The sequence below is a fragment of the Oculina patagonica genome, chromosome 13 (assembly GCF_052425735.1).
Source record: "Oculina patagonica isolate OP01 chromosome 13, crgOcupat, whole genome shotgun sequence".
Lineage (NCBI taxonomy): Eukaryota > Metazoa > Cnidaria > Anthozoa > Scleractinia > Oculinidae > Oculina > Oculina patagonica.
Window position 1 is genome coordinate 2,455,201 of NC_135770.1, and position 16,578 is coordinate 2,471,778.

The following is a 16,578-nucleotide window of genomic DNA, read 5'->3' on the forward strand; positions in this document are numbered from 1 at the left end:
CACGCTAATAGGTGTGACTAGTACCTTCATCTGTCTGTGTGTGTGTGCTTCCACAAGTCACTGTGACTAGTCCTCTCGTTTGTGGAAAGCAGCAAAGCGTGTAATTTGCGACAAAAACATTGTGTGACATTAATGACGTTATCTTTTTTATTTACAAAAATAGCTTGAACTTGTAAAAACACGAGCAGTTTCACAATGGTGAATATTAGTACTTGCTCTTTTTAGTCTTTTTTCTTAAAAAAAAAAAAAAACTTCAAAGCAGGATTATTTTCTGTTATCAAGTCACTGACTGTTGTGTTTAATATTTTGTACATTTTTAGGGATTTGTAATTCAGTACAGTTAAGCATCCAACCACCAAGGAATACTTTTCGCACAGGAACTGATTTACAGTTATTGTGTAAATGTTATATTTATCCACTTGGAACATATACATGGACAAAGAATAGTGTCCCTGTGGTGCATGATGGGCGAGTTACCGTGAGTCAAAACAAATTGTCGATTAATAATGCGACTGAAGGAGACAGTGGTAAATATGAATGCAAAGCAACAACAAAGGATGGATCAACAACTAAAAGTTCATCAACTCCATTATCTGTTACTGTAGTCGGTAAGAATTTTTTTTGATCATCTTTGTTAACATTTTCATCATATTTGGTTAGCTCAGTTGGGTTGGTGCTCACCTTCACTGCAGAAGGTTGTGGGTTCAACTCCCATTTGGACCACCAACCAGGGTTTTAAATATTAATAAGACCAATTGCTAGCTGTGCATAAAGACATTGCCTCACTTCAGGTGCAGATCACATCCTTGGACATGGGCATCAAGCCATTGACCTTGACTACAACATATGTTGTTGGATAAGGGAATGGCTCAGAGTTCCAGGTGTTGCAGTCTTAGGGACGGACCATTATTTTTTTGGAGGGGGGGGGGATGAAAAATATTGAAAAAAATTGTTTGCAGGGCCTGGAAAGACAAAATAAATTGTTTGCAAACACGATATGTATAACAAAAAATAGTAAGAATTTCGAAAAAAAATGTTTGCAGAGGTGCATAAACTAAAAAAAAAAGTTTGCAGAGGAAAATTTTTCATCCCCCCCCCCCCTCCAAGAAAATAATGGTCCGTCCCTTATCTGATATCTCTCTCTGGTTGCCATGGGTTTGGTGGGTGAGGTGAGATAATGACAGCTGACAGCGGCAACCAGAGATGTTTTTTAAACATGTATTAATAATTGTTTTGAAGTGGCAGATTAATGATGATTAAGATGATAATGACGATGATGATGATGTATTAATGTATGTAAAAAAGGTCGATAAAAATTTGAATAAATAAAATTCTTACTTGGCTCCAAGGCTTGGAAGAATAAACCCACAAAAAAATCTCATCAAGGTGGAGGGTTGATTGAATAAACAATTTCTTTTGTTTTATCCCGCTAAGCCTTGAAGCCAAGTCGGAATTTTAATATTTTTTTAAAAATGTGAATATTGTGATATGTACAAAGGTACGTTTGTCGTCACGATCATCATTAGACTGTTTACAGCCTCTCTATTTTTTTAACACAAAAGAATGCACGAGAAAAGAAAACAGCGAGCAAAGTGAGCGTAAGTTCCTGCAAATATAGAGAGCTGCAGTCTAGATCATCGTAATCATAATCACCAGCATCATCATTTATTTATCATTTAACGTATTTGTTTGTATAACTTGTTCCAAAACAGTTTTATATGCCATTTTCTGAAGAACACTTAGACTTGCTCCAAGTCGCTCGTTTGATCCGCAGGAGACCTTTCGATACGGAAACGGAGGGCGCGGGCACGAAAAACAAAATGGCGGTGGGTCGTGGCGGAACGAGCGACTTGTCTCACCTGCAGCGCGAAATGAGGCGAAATCCACCGGTGACGCCATCGAGATTATGTCTGAGCGCGCTCTGCTCGCCAACTTAGCGCGCTCTGCTCACGAGACACGATAATTGCATATTTACCTCTTTAGCAGACTTGTTTTCTTCTCACATCGGCAGTTAATTAAACTAGTGTTAGAACAAACAACACAAATATCTTCTTTTGTGCCAGTCCCTTTTCAATCTTACAGAAATGAGAGAACCATCAAAAGCCACGAGAATGATTTCCCACAAAAAAGGGAAGAAAATTGCAATTTTAACACACGCCATGGCGCGCGTCAACTGCACACGGCGCACGAATTAAACTGACGTCAACATGATAAAAGAAACCAACTCAATGCATCTCAATGCACACGAATTGATGCAATTTTTCGCGGCAAAAAACGTCAGCCAGAATCGATTTCCTGCAAGTGACACAAGTCGCTCGTTCCGAGCCATTCCTCGTCACACGTGAACGGACAAATGAATTCCGCGGGGTCTCGCGCGCGATTTTAAAGCGAGCTTACTCAAGTAACTCTATCGATTCGAAACGAGCGACTTGGAGCAAGTCTATAGAACACTCAGTCTTTGACACTATAATTGATATGATTATCATCTTGTCCTTCAACAGTCAGGAAACAACCTCAATTTCTAGTGCCCCCTCCAGCAGAAGTGGTGGTTTTAGAGGGAAGTCAAACGCTGATTCCCTGTAAAGCAATTGGCAGTCCTGTTCCAGACATAAACTGGTATACTACATATGCTTCGTATTATGGCCGAGTACACTGGAGTCAATTGCGAGACAATTCCAAATACACCATACACGAGAATGGGTCACTGGTGATAAGGAATGTAAACAAACAGGATACATTAAAGTACAAGTGTATAGCGTCAAACTTGGTCGCAAGAATAGCTGCAGAGACCATAGTGAAAATTGCTTGTAAGTGCCTTACTGTCAAAACATTTCAAGCATTTGTTTTATGAATTATAAGCCTGTTGGCGCCTGTGCTGGCCAAAACCAACCGTGACAAGCATTGGCCTTTGTTCCACTTCTAACGTCATCACTGTTACCAAAAATTAATTATTTAAACTCAAGATTTGTTTTAACGATTCCCAAAGCGAAGTGAATGGGTTAATTGAACTCTTAATACGTACAAAAACCGGCTTAGAAATGTGAGTGAAATTCCCCTTTTCTACTCTTGGCTACTCCATAGTTAGAATTTCCCAGGGGGTCTCGTTGACACTTTTTCGAAAATTTTTGGACTGAAACCAAGCCTGGTAGAAGGCCAACAACAACTGCGCATTGATTAACTTAGCTTCTTTTTTCTGAAAGGTATCTGCATATAGGACACTGTTACTACTGTTAATTGTGATTCTTTCTATCCACAGATTTGGATGATCTTGTCCTTTATAGGAACAAAATGTACGTTCTCCACAATCACGAAACTGAAGTGTATTGTAAACCTCGTGGACATCCAGAACCAACGATCACTTGGCAAAAAGTAGACAACCAACCGCTGCCCAAGACGTTTGCTGTAGAAGGTTGCTGTACTCTGAAGAAAACCAGAACAAAGCTGTCTGACTCGGGAAATTATACTTGTATAGCAAAGAACATGCTTGGAACAAAAACCATCAATGTTGAAATTATTGTTTCTGGTGAGCTTGTTACATATGAACCTATGCCTACATTTTCTAATGTTGAATCCAATAATAATAACAATAGCATTCTATTCTACACTGCAACAATTATCGCATCGCATTAAGTTTGGATTACGATTATGGATAAAATTCGGCTCCCACCTAGAATCATCTTTGCTTCACTGATCAAGGAACCATCAATGGGCTCTTTGTCCCCCAATACTCAAATCCACACAAAGAGACCATTGATGGTCTCCTATGGAGGCCAAGTAACAAAACACACAACAAAGCGCCTACATTGCCTCAAACGTCAACATTGTTAAACCAAACCATCAACCCCAAACATCAATGGGCTCTAAAACCCCGAAACTCATGTCCAAACTAAAAGACCGTTGATGGTCACCTCCGAAGGCCAAGTCGCTACACGATAAAAAAAAATACAAAACAACACTTGCATCGTCGCCCAATAGATATAAATATGTCAACCTTAACATTACACTCCATTAATCCTTAAACATTACTCCCAAACCTCTCAACCAGGCCTTACTTTAGGTCTTACTCCCAAACCTAACTTTACAGTATAGAGCGGTTTTCACTTGAGTGTCGACAGTAATTCGCGTTTGCATTGGTTTTGCATTACTACGCTTTGTGATTGGTTTAAAACCATCACGCCACTTTCTCAGCCAATCAGAAATAAAACCAAAACCAATCATGTCTCGCTCGCGCACGTTTTTCCGCGCTTCGTGCCGGCTACATTGCCTCGCGTTTTGATTGGTTTACTGGATTGTCTGTGTTCTTTGTGATTGGCCAGAGTTTGGTTTTGGTTTTACGACACTCATTTGAAAACTGCTCTACTTCCGTAGTCAAGCCTTGGAACAGTGGACATTCATCGTAACATTCGACATTCAACACTCATCTCCCGTAAATCAGGGCACAGCATTCTTTCTAGGCTTAGTAAAAATGTCAAGATAAATGTCGCCTGAATTTTAACAAATATCCAAATTTCCTCGAAATAATCCCGATATTTTGTCTAAAAATATTGTGATAATTGTAACCAATACTGAATTTGACTTAAAAGGAAGAGACGTTATCGTTAATTGTGGTTTTACTAAAGAATTACGGGTTTGTCACAACCTGCGCTTTTTTATGACTGTTAGCAATAAAAACACCAGCGAACTGTATCTTTATTATCAATTCAGTTTGCTGGGCGCTCGTCTGGCATATTTTGGTTTAATGAATGAAGCACGTTAAGTTTGCTGGATGACTCCAAAGACGTACCTTTACTACAGAGTACAATCATGAATTTTATTTTGCGTCAAAGATGCGAAAGATGCCACTCCTTTTCACTCCTTTTATGACGGAACTTCTCGTTTAAGAAATTCAAATGCCAAGGTTATAAATGCTTTGTATGCTTTGCTTTGCCTGTTTAATGGCTGATATTAGTAGTAAAACCACTCATTTTCCTACAGGGGGGAGTATGGCTACTCCCCCCTGGATGCCAGATGCTAGTCCATCGCAGGGTTACCCCCCCCCCCCCAACAGTAAATTCGCCGGTACCCATTTATACACCTGGGTGGAGAGGGGCACTGAGAGAGTAAAGTGTCTTGCCCAAGAACACAACGCAGCGCGCCGGCAAAGTCTCGAACCCGGAGCCGAGCGCGCTAACCATTAGGCCACCGCGCCTCCCACTTTCCTGTAGTAAACAGTTAGACATTTTCGACATTTATTTTTGTAAGTCAATGTAGCTTTCCGTGTTATCTGACTGGTTCATTTCACCAAGAGATATATGTATTATAAATGTTGTTTTTAGAGCAACCAGAGATTATTGTGAAACCCCAAGACCAAGAACTAAAGGTAGATGAGAGCGCTATGCTGAACTGCAAAGCAACTTCAAGGCCACCATCAAAAATATCATGGAGCAAAGACTACTGGTGGAATGCTATCAAAGGAGATGCACGTATTTTTGTTTTATCAAATGGCAGTCTTGTCATTACTAAGCTAAGACCTAAAGATTCTGGATTCTACAGATGTTCCGCAGATCACGATGGAGGCTGGTCTGACAGTGCTGAGGCTAAACTCACTGTAATGGGTAAGCACAACAATTCCAATAATTAGTATCCATGGGCTCAACTTCCACAGCATTTTAAAAAAAAACAATCATTGTTGCTCCAGAGAAGAGACATTTGTGAAAGAAGCCCTAACCTGCGATCGAGTCCCAGCTCATTTTACAACATTGTTGAGTGTTAAAAAGTGCTTGTAATAGGCACTGGAGCTTTTCTGGACTGTGTCACCTATAACCCTGATGTAGGACTTGGGTGGATATGATCATAGGCGTATGGGCACCTTCGGTCCTGGGGGGCGGAGACCTTTTTGCCCGAAAAAAATGGCATGGGTTGAAAGCCGAAAAAAGAGGCATATAAAATAGAAAATAAAACGTGCATCGAAATAGTTGTGTACAAACTTCGCCTGCTTGCTTTAAGTTCTTTAATTAAGGGACGGACCATCAGAAATAACCGGAGGGGGGGTGACTTTTACCAAAAAAAAATTCCTGCAAGGGAAACTTGTCGAAAAAAAAAATCCTGCAAGCGGTTGTGACTGAAAAAAAAAATTCGTGCAACGGAATTACCTGTAAGTGTTGTATGATGGCATCTATAAACGTCCATCAGAATAGCTAAAATAGCGTTTCTGAGGTTCTGAAAATTAAAATTTTCCCGGGGGAGCATGCCCCCGGACCCCTCTAATTTATCATGTACCGAGAGAACAGCATCAGCTCAATCCTATCAACTATTTGGTTGCAAACACACCTGACCCACCCTAACAATCGCGTCCCAGCAGTAAACAGTTAATCAAAAGCACAAACAGTATTACAGTCGAATCCCGATGACTCGAACCTTCAAGGGAAATCGAAAAAGGTTCCGAGATATCGGGAGTTCGAGTTATCGAGGGTAAAATTAGTAAGAAAATGGCCTGAAGGGGAATCGAAAAAGGTTCGAGTTGCTGAGGGTTCGAGTTATCGGGATTCAACTGTATTATCACTTTACAATGCAATTTTGTCTGACATTCTAAAGTGTAGCTGTCATCCTTTTCATCTTTTTTGATGAGGGACCAGGGTAAAAATTTCTAATAAGGGGGGGGGGGGGGGATTATATTTAACAGGCACTATCTATCAAATCCCTTCAGCCCCCCTACCCCATAAAAAATGAACGGTCCCTAAATGTCGCTTAATTCAGAGAACGAATCTGAAAAATGAAACAATAATGCTATTTAATAATGATAATTGTTGCGCAAATCATAGATGCGTTACAAAAAAAGACCTGTATCTTTGGGCGAAAAAAAAAATTCGTGCAAAGCTTGTGCCCCAGAAAAAAAATTCCTGCAGACAAGTAGGCCTTCAAAAAAAATTCCTGCAGACAGTTAGGCCTTCAAAAAAAATTCCTGCACCGAAAATTTTTTACCCCCCCTCCGGTTATTTCTAATGGTCCGTCCCTAATTTCGTGGCGTCGACCGAAGGTGTCAATACACTGAATTCTTTCTCGGAAATTTTTTACTTATTCATTTTAGTTCAGCAAAAATTAAATTAATTTTGGGGAGCCAATTTACATTGTTTTCCCCCCATTTGAAAAAAATAGTAAAGCGTGTAAAACATTCAGGGATGAATGGGTTTTAAAACATTTCGTTGAAAGTTTTAAGCTAGCCCTGAGAACTAAACATCTGAGTCGAAAGCATTAGCTTCATTACATTTAAAACAGCTTTGTTTCAAGGTCTTCCACTAAATCCACCGTGCGTAAACGCTCAAGCTATGGAAACGCTGATTGCAACTGAATCAAACTGTGGCGTCACGCAGAATTTGCGAGAAAAATTGAACATGATTATAGCAATTTGCGACGGGAAACGAAAGCAGATGAATGAGAAATTTGGACTATTGAACCATAAAGTTCGGTATATTTCAATACTTTTCCTGTTGATGTAATTTGTTTTGAACGTAATGTTGACTAAACTTTTCGGCTTATTTTCTTTTTTTCTCTAGGCTTATTGCCCGAATTCCAAGCATTTTGCCCGAAAAATGTTGGCACTGGGGGGCTGCAGCCCCTCTCGCCCCACCCGCCTCGTACGCCTATTTATACCATGCCATAGAAAATACAGCCAATCAGAATACAGGAAAGCCGTTGTATATTCGACGGTATTCAACCCAACCTTCCCATCGTGCGCTGCGATTGTATTCTCGACGAAATTTAGTAAGCGTATTTTCTATGGCATGGTATAAAATAGTTACACAACACTTTCTCGTGGTATACTATGGAATATCCCACTTGTCACTTGTATTTTTTTGGTATACACACTCGCCTAAAGGCTCGTGTGTATACCGAGAAAAATACAAGTGACTCGTGGGATATTCCATAGTATACCACTCGAAAGCGTTGCGTAACTAGTATGTATATGATTTTGTTTTGTGATGGGTGATCTCTGTGTTTGCAAGCATTCTTTGATATCATTGGCATAATATAAATTAAGATTAAATTTACTCTAACAAACTTACATTATAAACACATGTATATATACACATTTATAAACACATGTACATACATGATGTAAGCTTAATGCCCAGGGGGTACTCCAGCTTGTAAATGACGGGGATGATCGAAGGATTTTTTGGGGTTTGAAATTTTCGATTCCGGGATTTTTTTGGGTTGGAAAATTTGGCAAGTATTTTTTGGGTGACTTGATTTAAATAGGGGATTTTTTGGGGTATTAAAAACGAACTAAAGTGCCTTGGCGCGGCTTTGGCATATTTATGGTATGACGAATCATTAAACAAACAAACACGAGCGTTCAATTTATTATAGTTTTCTTTGTGTTATATTATTGCCCTTCCTGGCAATTTAGGGGTAATTTGACAAGGGATTTTTGGGGGGGTTATTTTTTTTCCAGGGATTTTTGGGGGTAACGTCGGAAGACTTAAAGATTTTTTTGGGTCCTGAGCTTTGCCTTCATTCGATCATCCCGTCATTTACAAGCCAGAGTACCCCCCTGGGGGGTACCCCTGTGAGGGGGAATACTTTGAGCAATATCTACCTGTTTCTGGTTAACTTGTTCACACGAGATGAAAACAGTGACATCAACAATGATACTCTTTATAATCCTTCAAGTGTTTGTGTTTAGCTACAAGACGAACACGAAGACTAATTGCATATGCTTTGTGTAATTTTCCATTTTTTCAGCTAAAGTGAAGCTTGCAGGCATTCATAACAACCAAATAAATGCCAACCCTCATAAACCTCAGAAGATCAGATGTGACTTTGAAGGACATGAGCCAATTACAGTGACTTGGAAGAAAGGAGACGGGAGCGCCCCTCTTGACAAACCCCGAGTGAAACAAGACGGTAGCGTATTGTTTTTCGCACATTTTGAGAAGGAAGACGCAGGCCAATACTGGTGCAGGGGCGAAAACGGGTTTAGCAGTGCTGAAAGCTACGTTAACATTACTGTCTTTGGTAAGGAAATCCTTCGATTTGATATAGTAGAATCCCGAATTCTTGAACCCTCAATTTCTTAAACCTCCCGATAACTTGAATCAAAGTCGTTTCCCTTGTGTTTCCTGCACTAAGTCGAACACTACAATTTTAGCCCTGATTTCTGAAAACAATTTTGTTTCTTTTGGAGGCTCAAGATACACTCTATTTATTTTTGTTTTCAGACCCAGGTTGAATATTCTTATTTTTCAGCCGATTTTAGGCTGATAATATTCTTATGAACATTCTTAGATAATACCGTTTGACATTTCCGTTTTAGCATGAATTGCCGTATCAATTGAATGAATTGCCGTATCGTGTTTGGTGTCCAGATCTCTGTCGTGTTTCATTGTGTACGTGTTCCATCGCTTATCGTTGCAGCTAGCAAGGTCAAAGTTTCGCGTCAGACGACGACACTTTGCTGTTTTGGCTTTTAAAAAGCATTCCTCACAGACACATAGTGACGGAAATGAAAATACCTGATTTTGTTTCAACTAAAAACATAATAAACTGAATTGTATTTAAAAATTTTCACTCAAAATTAAATCCTTTTAAAAGCTCAGCCTCGGGTTTATTCTTAAAATATTCTTAAAAATTCGCAAATGTCAGCCTCGATATTCTTATAAACTATATTTTTATTGTAACTTGGCTCTAAGGTTTAGGGAAGTAAAACAAATTAAAGTAACTACATTGAGATTGAGATGAATATCTATTTTCTTCAGTTATTCTTGTGTCTTAGACCCAAGAATAGTTCATTCTAAAAATGCCCTTGTAGGATTTTATCACTGTACAGCTGTACTCTGATGGTAGCATTCAACTTTACATTGTCTTACCTTACATTGTCACATTGTTGATGACAATTTCAGTAATTTTTTCATCCATTTGCAGTATATCCCGCATTTGACTTGCGGCCAAAGAACACAACTGCGCGTGTCAACGACCATCTATGGATCCACTGTAATGCGACAGGGAATCCCAAACCCAAAATCCGTTGGAGTAAGGAACAAAAGAACGGAGACAAACTTGATAAGGACAGGTTCATTCAGCACCCCAATGGAACACTACAAATTAAAAATGTGCGCCTGGAAGATCAGGGCTGGTATTACTGTATTGCTGCAAACCATGCCGAAATGAAACATAGCAAGTTCAGTCTTGTAGTACAGAGTAAGTTGAGATAAGCCACTACCTTCCATGTCGGCTTAAAAGCAGCGACAAGACCGCTTGACTCCTGTACAGAATGCTGTTTTTGAACAGTACCAATACCCTTAACCCGCGCCCTTCGCCACAACACAGAACCTATGAAAATATTACAAATTGAGTCCAATCCTCAATATCCTCTTATGCTCGTACGCAATGTGACAGCTAATATAGGGACCCCAGGGGGGTACTCCGGGATCAAAGTGACGGGGTTTATCGAATGGAGGCAAAACTCAGGACCCAAAAAAATCCCTAAGTCTCCCGACATTACGCAAAAAAATCCCTGGACCAAAAAAAAAAAACGCCCAAAAAAATCCCTAGTCAAATTACCCCTAAATTGCCAAGGCCGCGCCAAGGCACTTTAGTTTGAATTTAATACCCAAAAAAATCCCCTATTTAAATCAAGCCACCCAAAAAAATAACTGCCAAATTCTCCTACCCAAAAAAATCCCGGAATCGAAAATTTCGACCCCAAAAAAATCCTTCGCACATCCCCGTCACTTGGATCCCGGAGTACCCCCCCTGGGATAGGGACTACTTTATTTGAGGGTCCTGAAAAGGGGGGAGGGTATAAATCCCATTTATTTCCCAGCCCAAAATGTTGTGCCCACCTCCTATTTCTCAGGATTTTTGGGGGTTTGAAATTTTCGATTCCGGGATTTTTTTGGGTTGGAAAATTTGGCAAGTATTTTTTGGGTGACTTGATTTAAATAGGGGATTTTTGGGTATTAAAAACGAACTTAAGTGCCTTGGTGCGGCTTTTATGGTATGACGAATAAACAAACAAACACGAGAGTTCAATTTTTTATGGTTTTCTTTGTGTTATATTATTGCCCTTCCTGGCAATTTAGGGGTAATTTGACAAGGGATTTTTTGGGGGGTTGTTTTTGGTCCAGGGATTTTTGGGGGTAACGTCGGAAGACTTAAGGATTTTTTGGGTCCTGAGCTTTGCCTTCATTCGATCATCCCTGTCATTTACAAGCCAGAATACCCCCCTGGGGCTTAATGCCAAGTGGCTAGTTGTGACGGGAAATACTTTGAGCAATATCTACCTGTTTCTGGTTAACTTGTTCATAAGAGATGAAAACAGTTACATCAACAATGATACTCTTTATAATCCTTCAAGTTTTTGTGTTTAGCTACAAGACGAACACGAAGACTTACTGCATGTGCTTTGTGTAATTTTCCATTTTCCCAGCTAAAGTAAAGCTGGCAGGCTTTCATAACAACCAAATAAATGCCAACCTCCATAAACCTCAGAAGATTAAATGTGACTTTGAAGGACATGAGCCAATTACAGTGACGTGGAAGAAAGGAGATGGAAGTGCTCCTCTTGACAAACCACGAGTGAAACAAGACGGTAGAATATTGTTTTTCGCACATTTTGAGAAGGAAGACGCAGGCCAATACTGGTGCAAGGGTGAAAACTGGTTTAGCAGTGCTGAAGCCTACGTTAATGTTACTGCCTTTGGTAAGGAAATCCTTCGATTTGATATAGTAGAATCCCGAATTCTTGAACCCTCAATTTCTTAAACTTCCCAATGCCGGGAGGGGGGGGGGATACTCCCTATAATGGCCTATACGGGGAGGCTCCGCCCGCAAGGGGTACCTTTTTCAGGCTTCAGGTATATAAAAGGGTAGGGATTTCACAAGTTTAGGTATACGAAAGGTATGGAAATCTGTCATTTAGGTTTTAAAAAGGACCTTTAACTAAAATATTTCGAACAGATGCAATTTATGGCTGTATTATTTTAATTTAAAAAACGCTACTTGAAAATGAGAAGAAAACGTCTTGTTATACGTTTATGCCATGTCTTTCAGGTATATGAAAGGGGTACCTTTTAATAATTTAATAATAATTTATACATTTATACATTTATATAGCGCTACAACTATAAATATTCTAAAGCGCTGTTTACTATATGTAAAAATAATATAAAAATATAAAAATTAGAATAAACCTACATACAAATCAAACTAGAAACAGTGTGATTGAAAAGTTAAAACGCTTAAACGCAAAATGTTTTCTTAAAAAGGAAAGTCTTTTTTAAGTAAAAGGTATACGAAAGGGATTCAATTTCTGTCAAAATGGAATATTAAAGTGTAAGGGGTGAGAGCTCGGGGCGGAGCCTCCCCGTATAAAACTTTTTTGAGTACCCCCCCCCCCCCCTGTAATGAAATCAGTACATTAACTGTTAATTATGTACGTATAATTAACCATTTCTCTACGTCACTAATCACTTGCTGTAAGTCTGGACTGAATGAATAAACACCATAAAACGTAAACAGTTCAGTCTGATCGATTTCTCTAAAACTGGTGCCGAGACCCGCATTAAAATGTCAAAGAAAGAACTAAAACACAACAGGGCAGTCAGAGGGGCATACAAAGGTCATTGTAACCAAGACATCAAACGCGCGGAACGTCTTTTGACCGATACTGAAGGCGGCATAAACATCACAGAACTGAAAGCAATTGGAGAACGTCTCTCAAGGAGATTGGACGAAATCAAGGCTATGGATACCGCGATCTTGAACGCATTGCAAACAGACGAAGAGATAAGCGAAGAAACCGAGCAAGCATTGACGTTCCAGGACGACATCCATTATTGGATAGTAAAAATTAAAGAATTTGTCACAGACGGGTACCATCCGGTGAGTACGTTCCAAAACAAAACAACACCTAGAGCTCACACTGCTCACATCAACCTTCCAAAACTACAAATCCACCCCTTTGATGGAAACCCACTTGCATGGCTAACGTTTTGGGATAGTTATAGTAACGCAGTGCACAATAATCAGGAACTGAACAATATTGACAAAATGAACAATTTGAAAGGTCTGATAACCTGCAACGCAGCGCGCGCAATTTCAAGGCTTCCAATGACATCACAAAACTATGAAAAAGCCATTGAAATACTTAAAGAACGTTTTGGAAGGAACCAAGTTCTAATCAACGCGCACATGGAATCGCTTTCAAAAATCAGCGCGCCCTCAGCTGATGTGCAGCAATTACGACAATTTTATGATAGCTGCGAGAGCAACATTCGTGCCTTAGAAACGCTAGGAGTCCAGACAGACTCATATGGAAGCCTGTTAATCCCAATACTACTAAAGAAATTACCGGAACAATTACGTTGTACAATATTCAGAACAAATCCTCGGGCAGATTGTTCCCTAAATGATCTACGAACAGCGCTTTGCCATGAAGTAGACACAAGGGAAAAGAGTCAACTTACGCAGGAAAATGATACAAGCTCAGTCGTTGACGACGTTCTCGTACCCACAGTTGGCGCATAAGTCACAAACACTCAACCACGCCAAATACACCCGGCTCCGAAAAGCCCCAATACGAACAGAAAATTTCAGCTAAAACCATGCATATATTGCGACGGTAAACACCGTCACGACAAATGCTCGAAAGTAAAGACAACAAAGGAAAGGAAAACCATATTGACACAGAAAAATAAATGCCTTAACTGCCTCCGATCAGGCCACACAAGATATCAATGTCAATCAAGATTTAGATGTCTAAATTGCGGACTAAAACACCATACGTCGATCTGTGAACCAAGCGAGCCAAATCGAGATTCAAGCAAAAGACACGAAAAACAAGAAGACCCACAAAACAGCAAAAACGTCACCTCTGCAATGACAACCTTAGCAAGTACAACGATACATACAAACACACTAATGCAAACTGCACTGGTCACAGCAAGCGGACCAACCACGAGATGCCAAGCACGCATCCTTATCGATACCGGATCGCAAAAGACATTCATTACGCAATGCCTGAAGAATAAGCTACAGTTGAAAGCTGCTCAAAACGAGATATTAGACGTAACCACATTTGGTTCCACCAAAGGTACTCTAAAGTCCTACGAAGTCGTGACACTTACCTTAAACGCAGTAAATAAAGATGTCAAAATAACAGTCTTAGTCACGCCCATCATCTGCCCACCACTCTCAAGCACGCAACATATGGAAATTCCTGTTGAATTCAAAGCTCTCGCTTTCGCCGATCCACTGAACGCGAAAGGTGATCGCACAATAGATATACTCATAGGAAACGACCACTACGCCCAGGTCATTCTGGGAAACACAAAGTAATCACAAGATGAGAGATGGATGGCTACACAAAGCAAGTTTGGATGGCTCCTCTCAGGACCGGTACCCAACAATGAATTCAGTACAGAAACTACACTCAACACATTATGTCAAATGATTGATGCACAGCCCACAAGAAACGATGACCTCAACGAAACTCTCACTAAGTTCTGGGAGATAAGCAAAATCCCAGACGAGTGCAACGACACAGAGGTAACAGGAGTCCAGAAACATTTTCAAGATACTATTGAATTCAACAAAGTTATCGGCAGGTATAATGTAATGCTCCCATGGAAGGACAACAAGCAAAACCTACCAACAAACTTCCCACTGGCGAGAAAAAGACTAAGCAACCTGCAACATATCCTAAAAGGAAAACACCCAGAGCTTATTCACAAATACAACGAACAACTGCTCGATCAACTCAAGAGAGGATTTATAGAACAAGTCCTCGACCCGAACATACATCAAGGAGTCATGCACTACATGCCCCATTTTCCAGTCTTCAAAGAAAGCAACACAACAGCTATGAGAATCGTTTACGACGCTTCAGCAAAGATATCCTCGAAGGCATTAAGCCTCAACGATTGCCTTCATACAGGACCTAACCTCAAACAAAGACTACAAAATATGTTACTCACCTTCCGATCACACAAGATAGCCTTCACGGCAGATATCGAAAAGGCGTTCCTACAAATAGAGCTCAACACTCAAGACAGGGTTGCTACGAGATTTCTTTGGCTAAAAGATAAAGACAAATCAGCGAATAATCCAGACAATTTAGTTGTCTACAGATTCTGCTGCGTACTTTTTGGAGCCGCTCCGTCTCCATACTTACTAAATGCTACAATACAGCATCACCTTGCCAAACAAGACGACTGGATATCAGAAGACTTACAACGATCGATTTACATGGACAACGTTGTCACGGGAACAGACACTGAACCTGAAGCCTTACAGTATTACACATCATCGAGAAACTACTTCCAAGGGGCGGGTATGAATTTACGGCAATGGACCAGCAACTCCCCTACCTTAAACCGTCAAGCTCATGACGATGGAGTATACGCAGAACCAATGGTCAAAGTCCTTGGCCTCAATTGGAACACAAAGACAGATACTTTGTCACTTTCATTAGCGAAACTGATCAAGCAAACAAACAGCATAGAAAAAGTCTCCAAAAGATCAGTATTAAGCTTATCCTCAAAACTATACGACCCCTTGGGATTTGTGGAACCAGTGACAGTAAAAGCGAAAATAATGATGCAGGAACTATGGAAACAAAACCTAAAATGGGACGAAGAACTTGCTGGAAGTTTTAAGGAGAACTGGGTGAAATGGCTGAATGAACTACAAAATCTGACCCCACTGGGAATACCCAGACAATACTTCAATAATGATGGCGGGAAAGTTCAACTACACGTGTTCTGTGACAGCAGCCAGCTGGCATACGGAGCAGTGGCCTATCTGAGAGGAACCACACCCAAAAGTGAGACAAAATGTACATTCACAATGTCCAAAAGTAAAGTAGCGCCCATAAAACCACAAACAATGCCACGATTAGAACTACTTGCAGCAGTGCTTGGAGCAGAGTTATCTAAATACCTATCAAATACTACACTTTCAAAGTTCCATACATCCGAAATTATATTGTGGAGTGACTCACAAATTGTGTTATCATGGATAACTTCATCAAAGCCTCTACGACAACAGTTTATCCAACATCGAGTACAACGGATTAGAGACATTACCTCACAGAGTACGTGGAGGTACTGCCCGACCTCTTGCAACCCTGCAGACCTCATTACCAGACGCTAATGCCTTTATATCTAAGCAGCAGATTTGGAACCAAGGACCGGCGTGGCTTATGAAGCCAACACGGGAATGGCCAACAGTCACCGACAACCAATTACAAGAAAACACAGAAAATTATACAGAGACCCAAGCAATAAGCATTAATGTCGCAAGCACACAAAAGAGCCCAAATTTACTGAACGTCATCGATATCACCAAATACAGTACCCTGAACAAGACGCTACGAGTTACCGCGCTCGTTATCCATTTCACCAGAAAACTGAGAGAGAAAACAAAGTCTAACACAATTACTGCCATAGACATGAAACACGCTCGCAACGCTCTACTCCAATCTGTACAACAATTTTACTATGGAGAGATCCTATCGAAAATAAAAGACAAAGGTAAAGGCAAACGGTCAGCAATAATACACCAGCTTGGCCTTTATTTAGACGATGATGGCTTGTT

The 16,578-nt window shown here is 40.2% G+C and overlaps 1 protein-coding gene across 1 annotated transcript in view; it reads left to right on the forward strand.

Moving 5' to 3' along the window:
• LOC144634312 (hemicentin-1-like) overlaps window positions 1–16,578 on the forward strand; it is a 62,726-nt gene that overhangs the window by 37,925 nt on the left and 8,223 nt on the right. Inside the window, exons 8-14 of the mRNA XM_078493228.1 lie at window positions 321–608; window positions 2,502–2,807; window positions 3,257–3,523; window positions 5,316–5,594; window positions 8,725–8,997; window positions 9,904–10,179; window positions 11,411–11,683. Of these exons, the coding sequence (XP_078349354.1) occupies window positions 321–608; window positions 2,502–2,807; window positions 3,257–3,523; window positions 5,316–5,594; window positions 8,725–8,997; window positions 9,904–10,179; window positions 11,411–11,683 (1,962 nt within the window). The remainder of the gene's footprint in view (window positions 1–320; window positions 609–2,501; window positions 2,808–3,256; window positions 3,524–5,315; window positions 5,595–8,724; window positions 8,998–9,903; window positions 10,180–11,410; window positions 11,684–16,578) is intronic.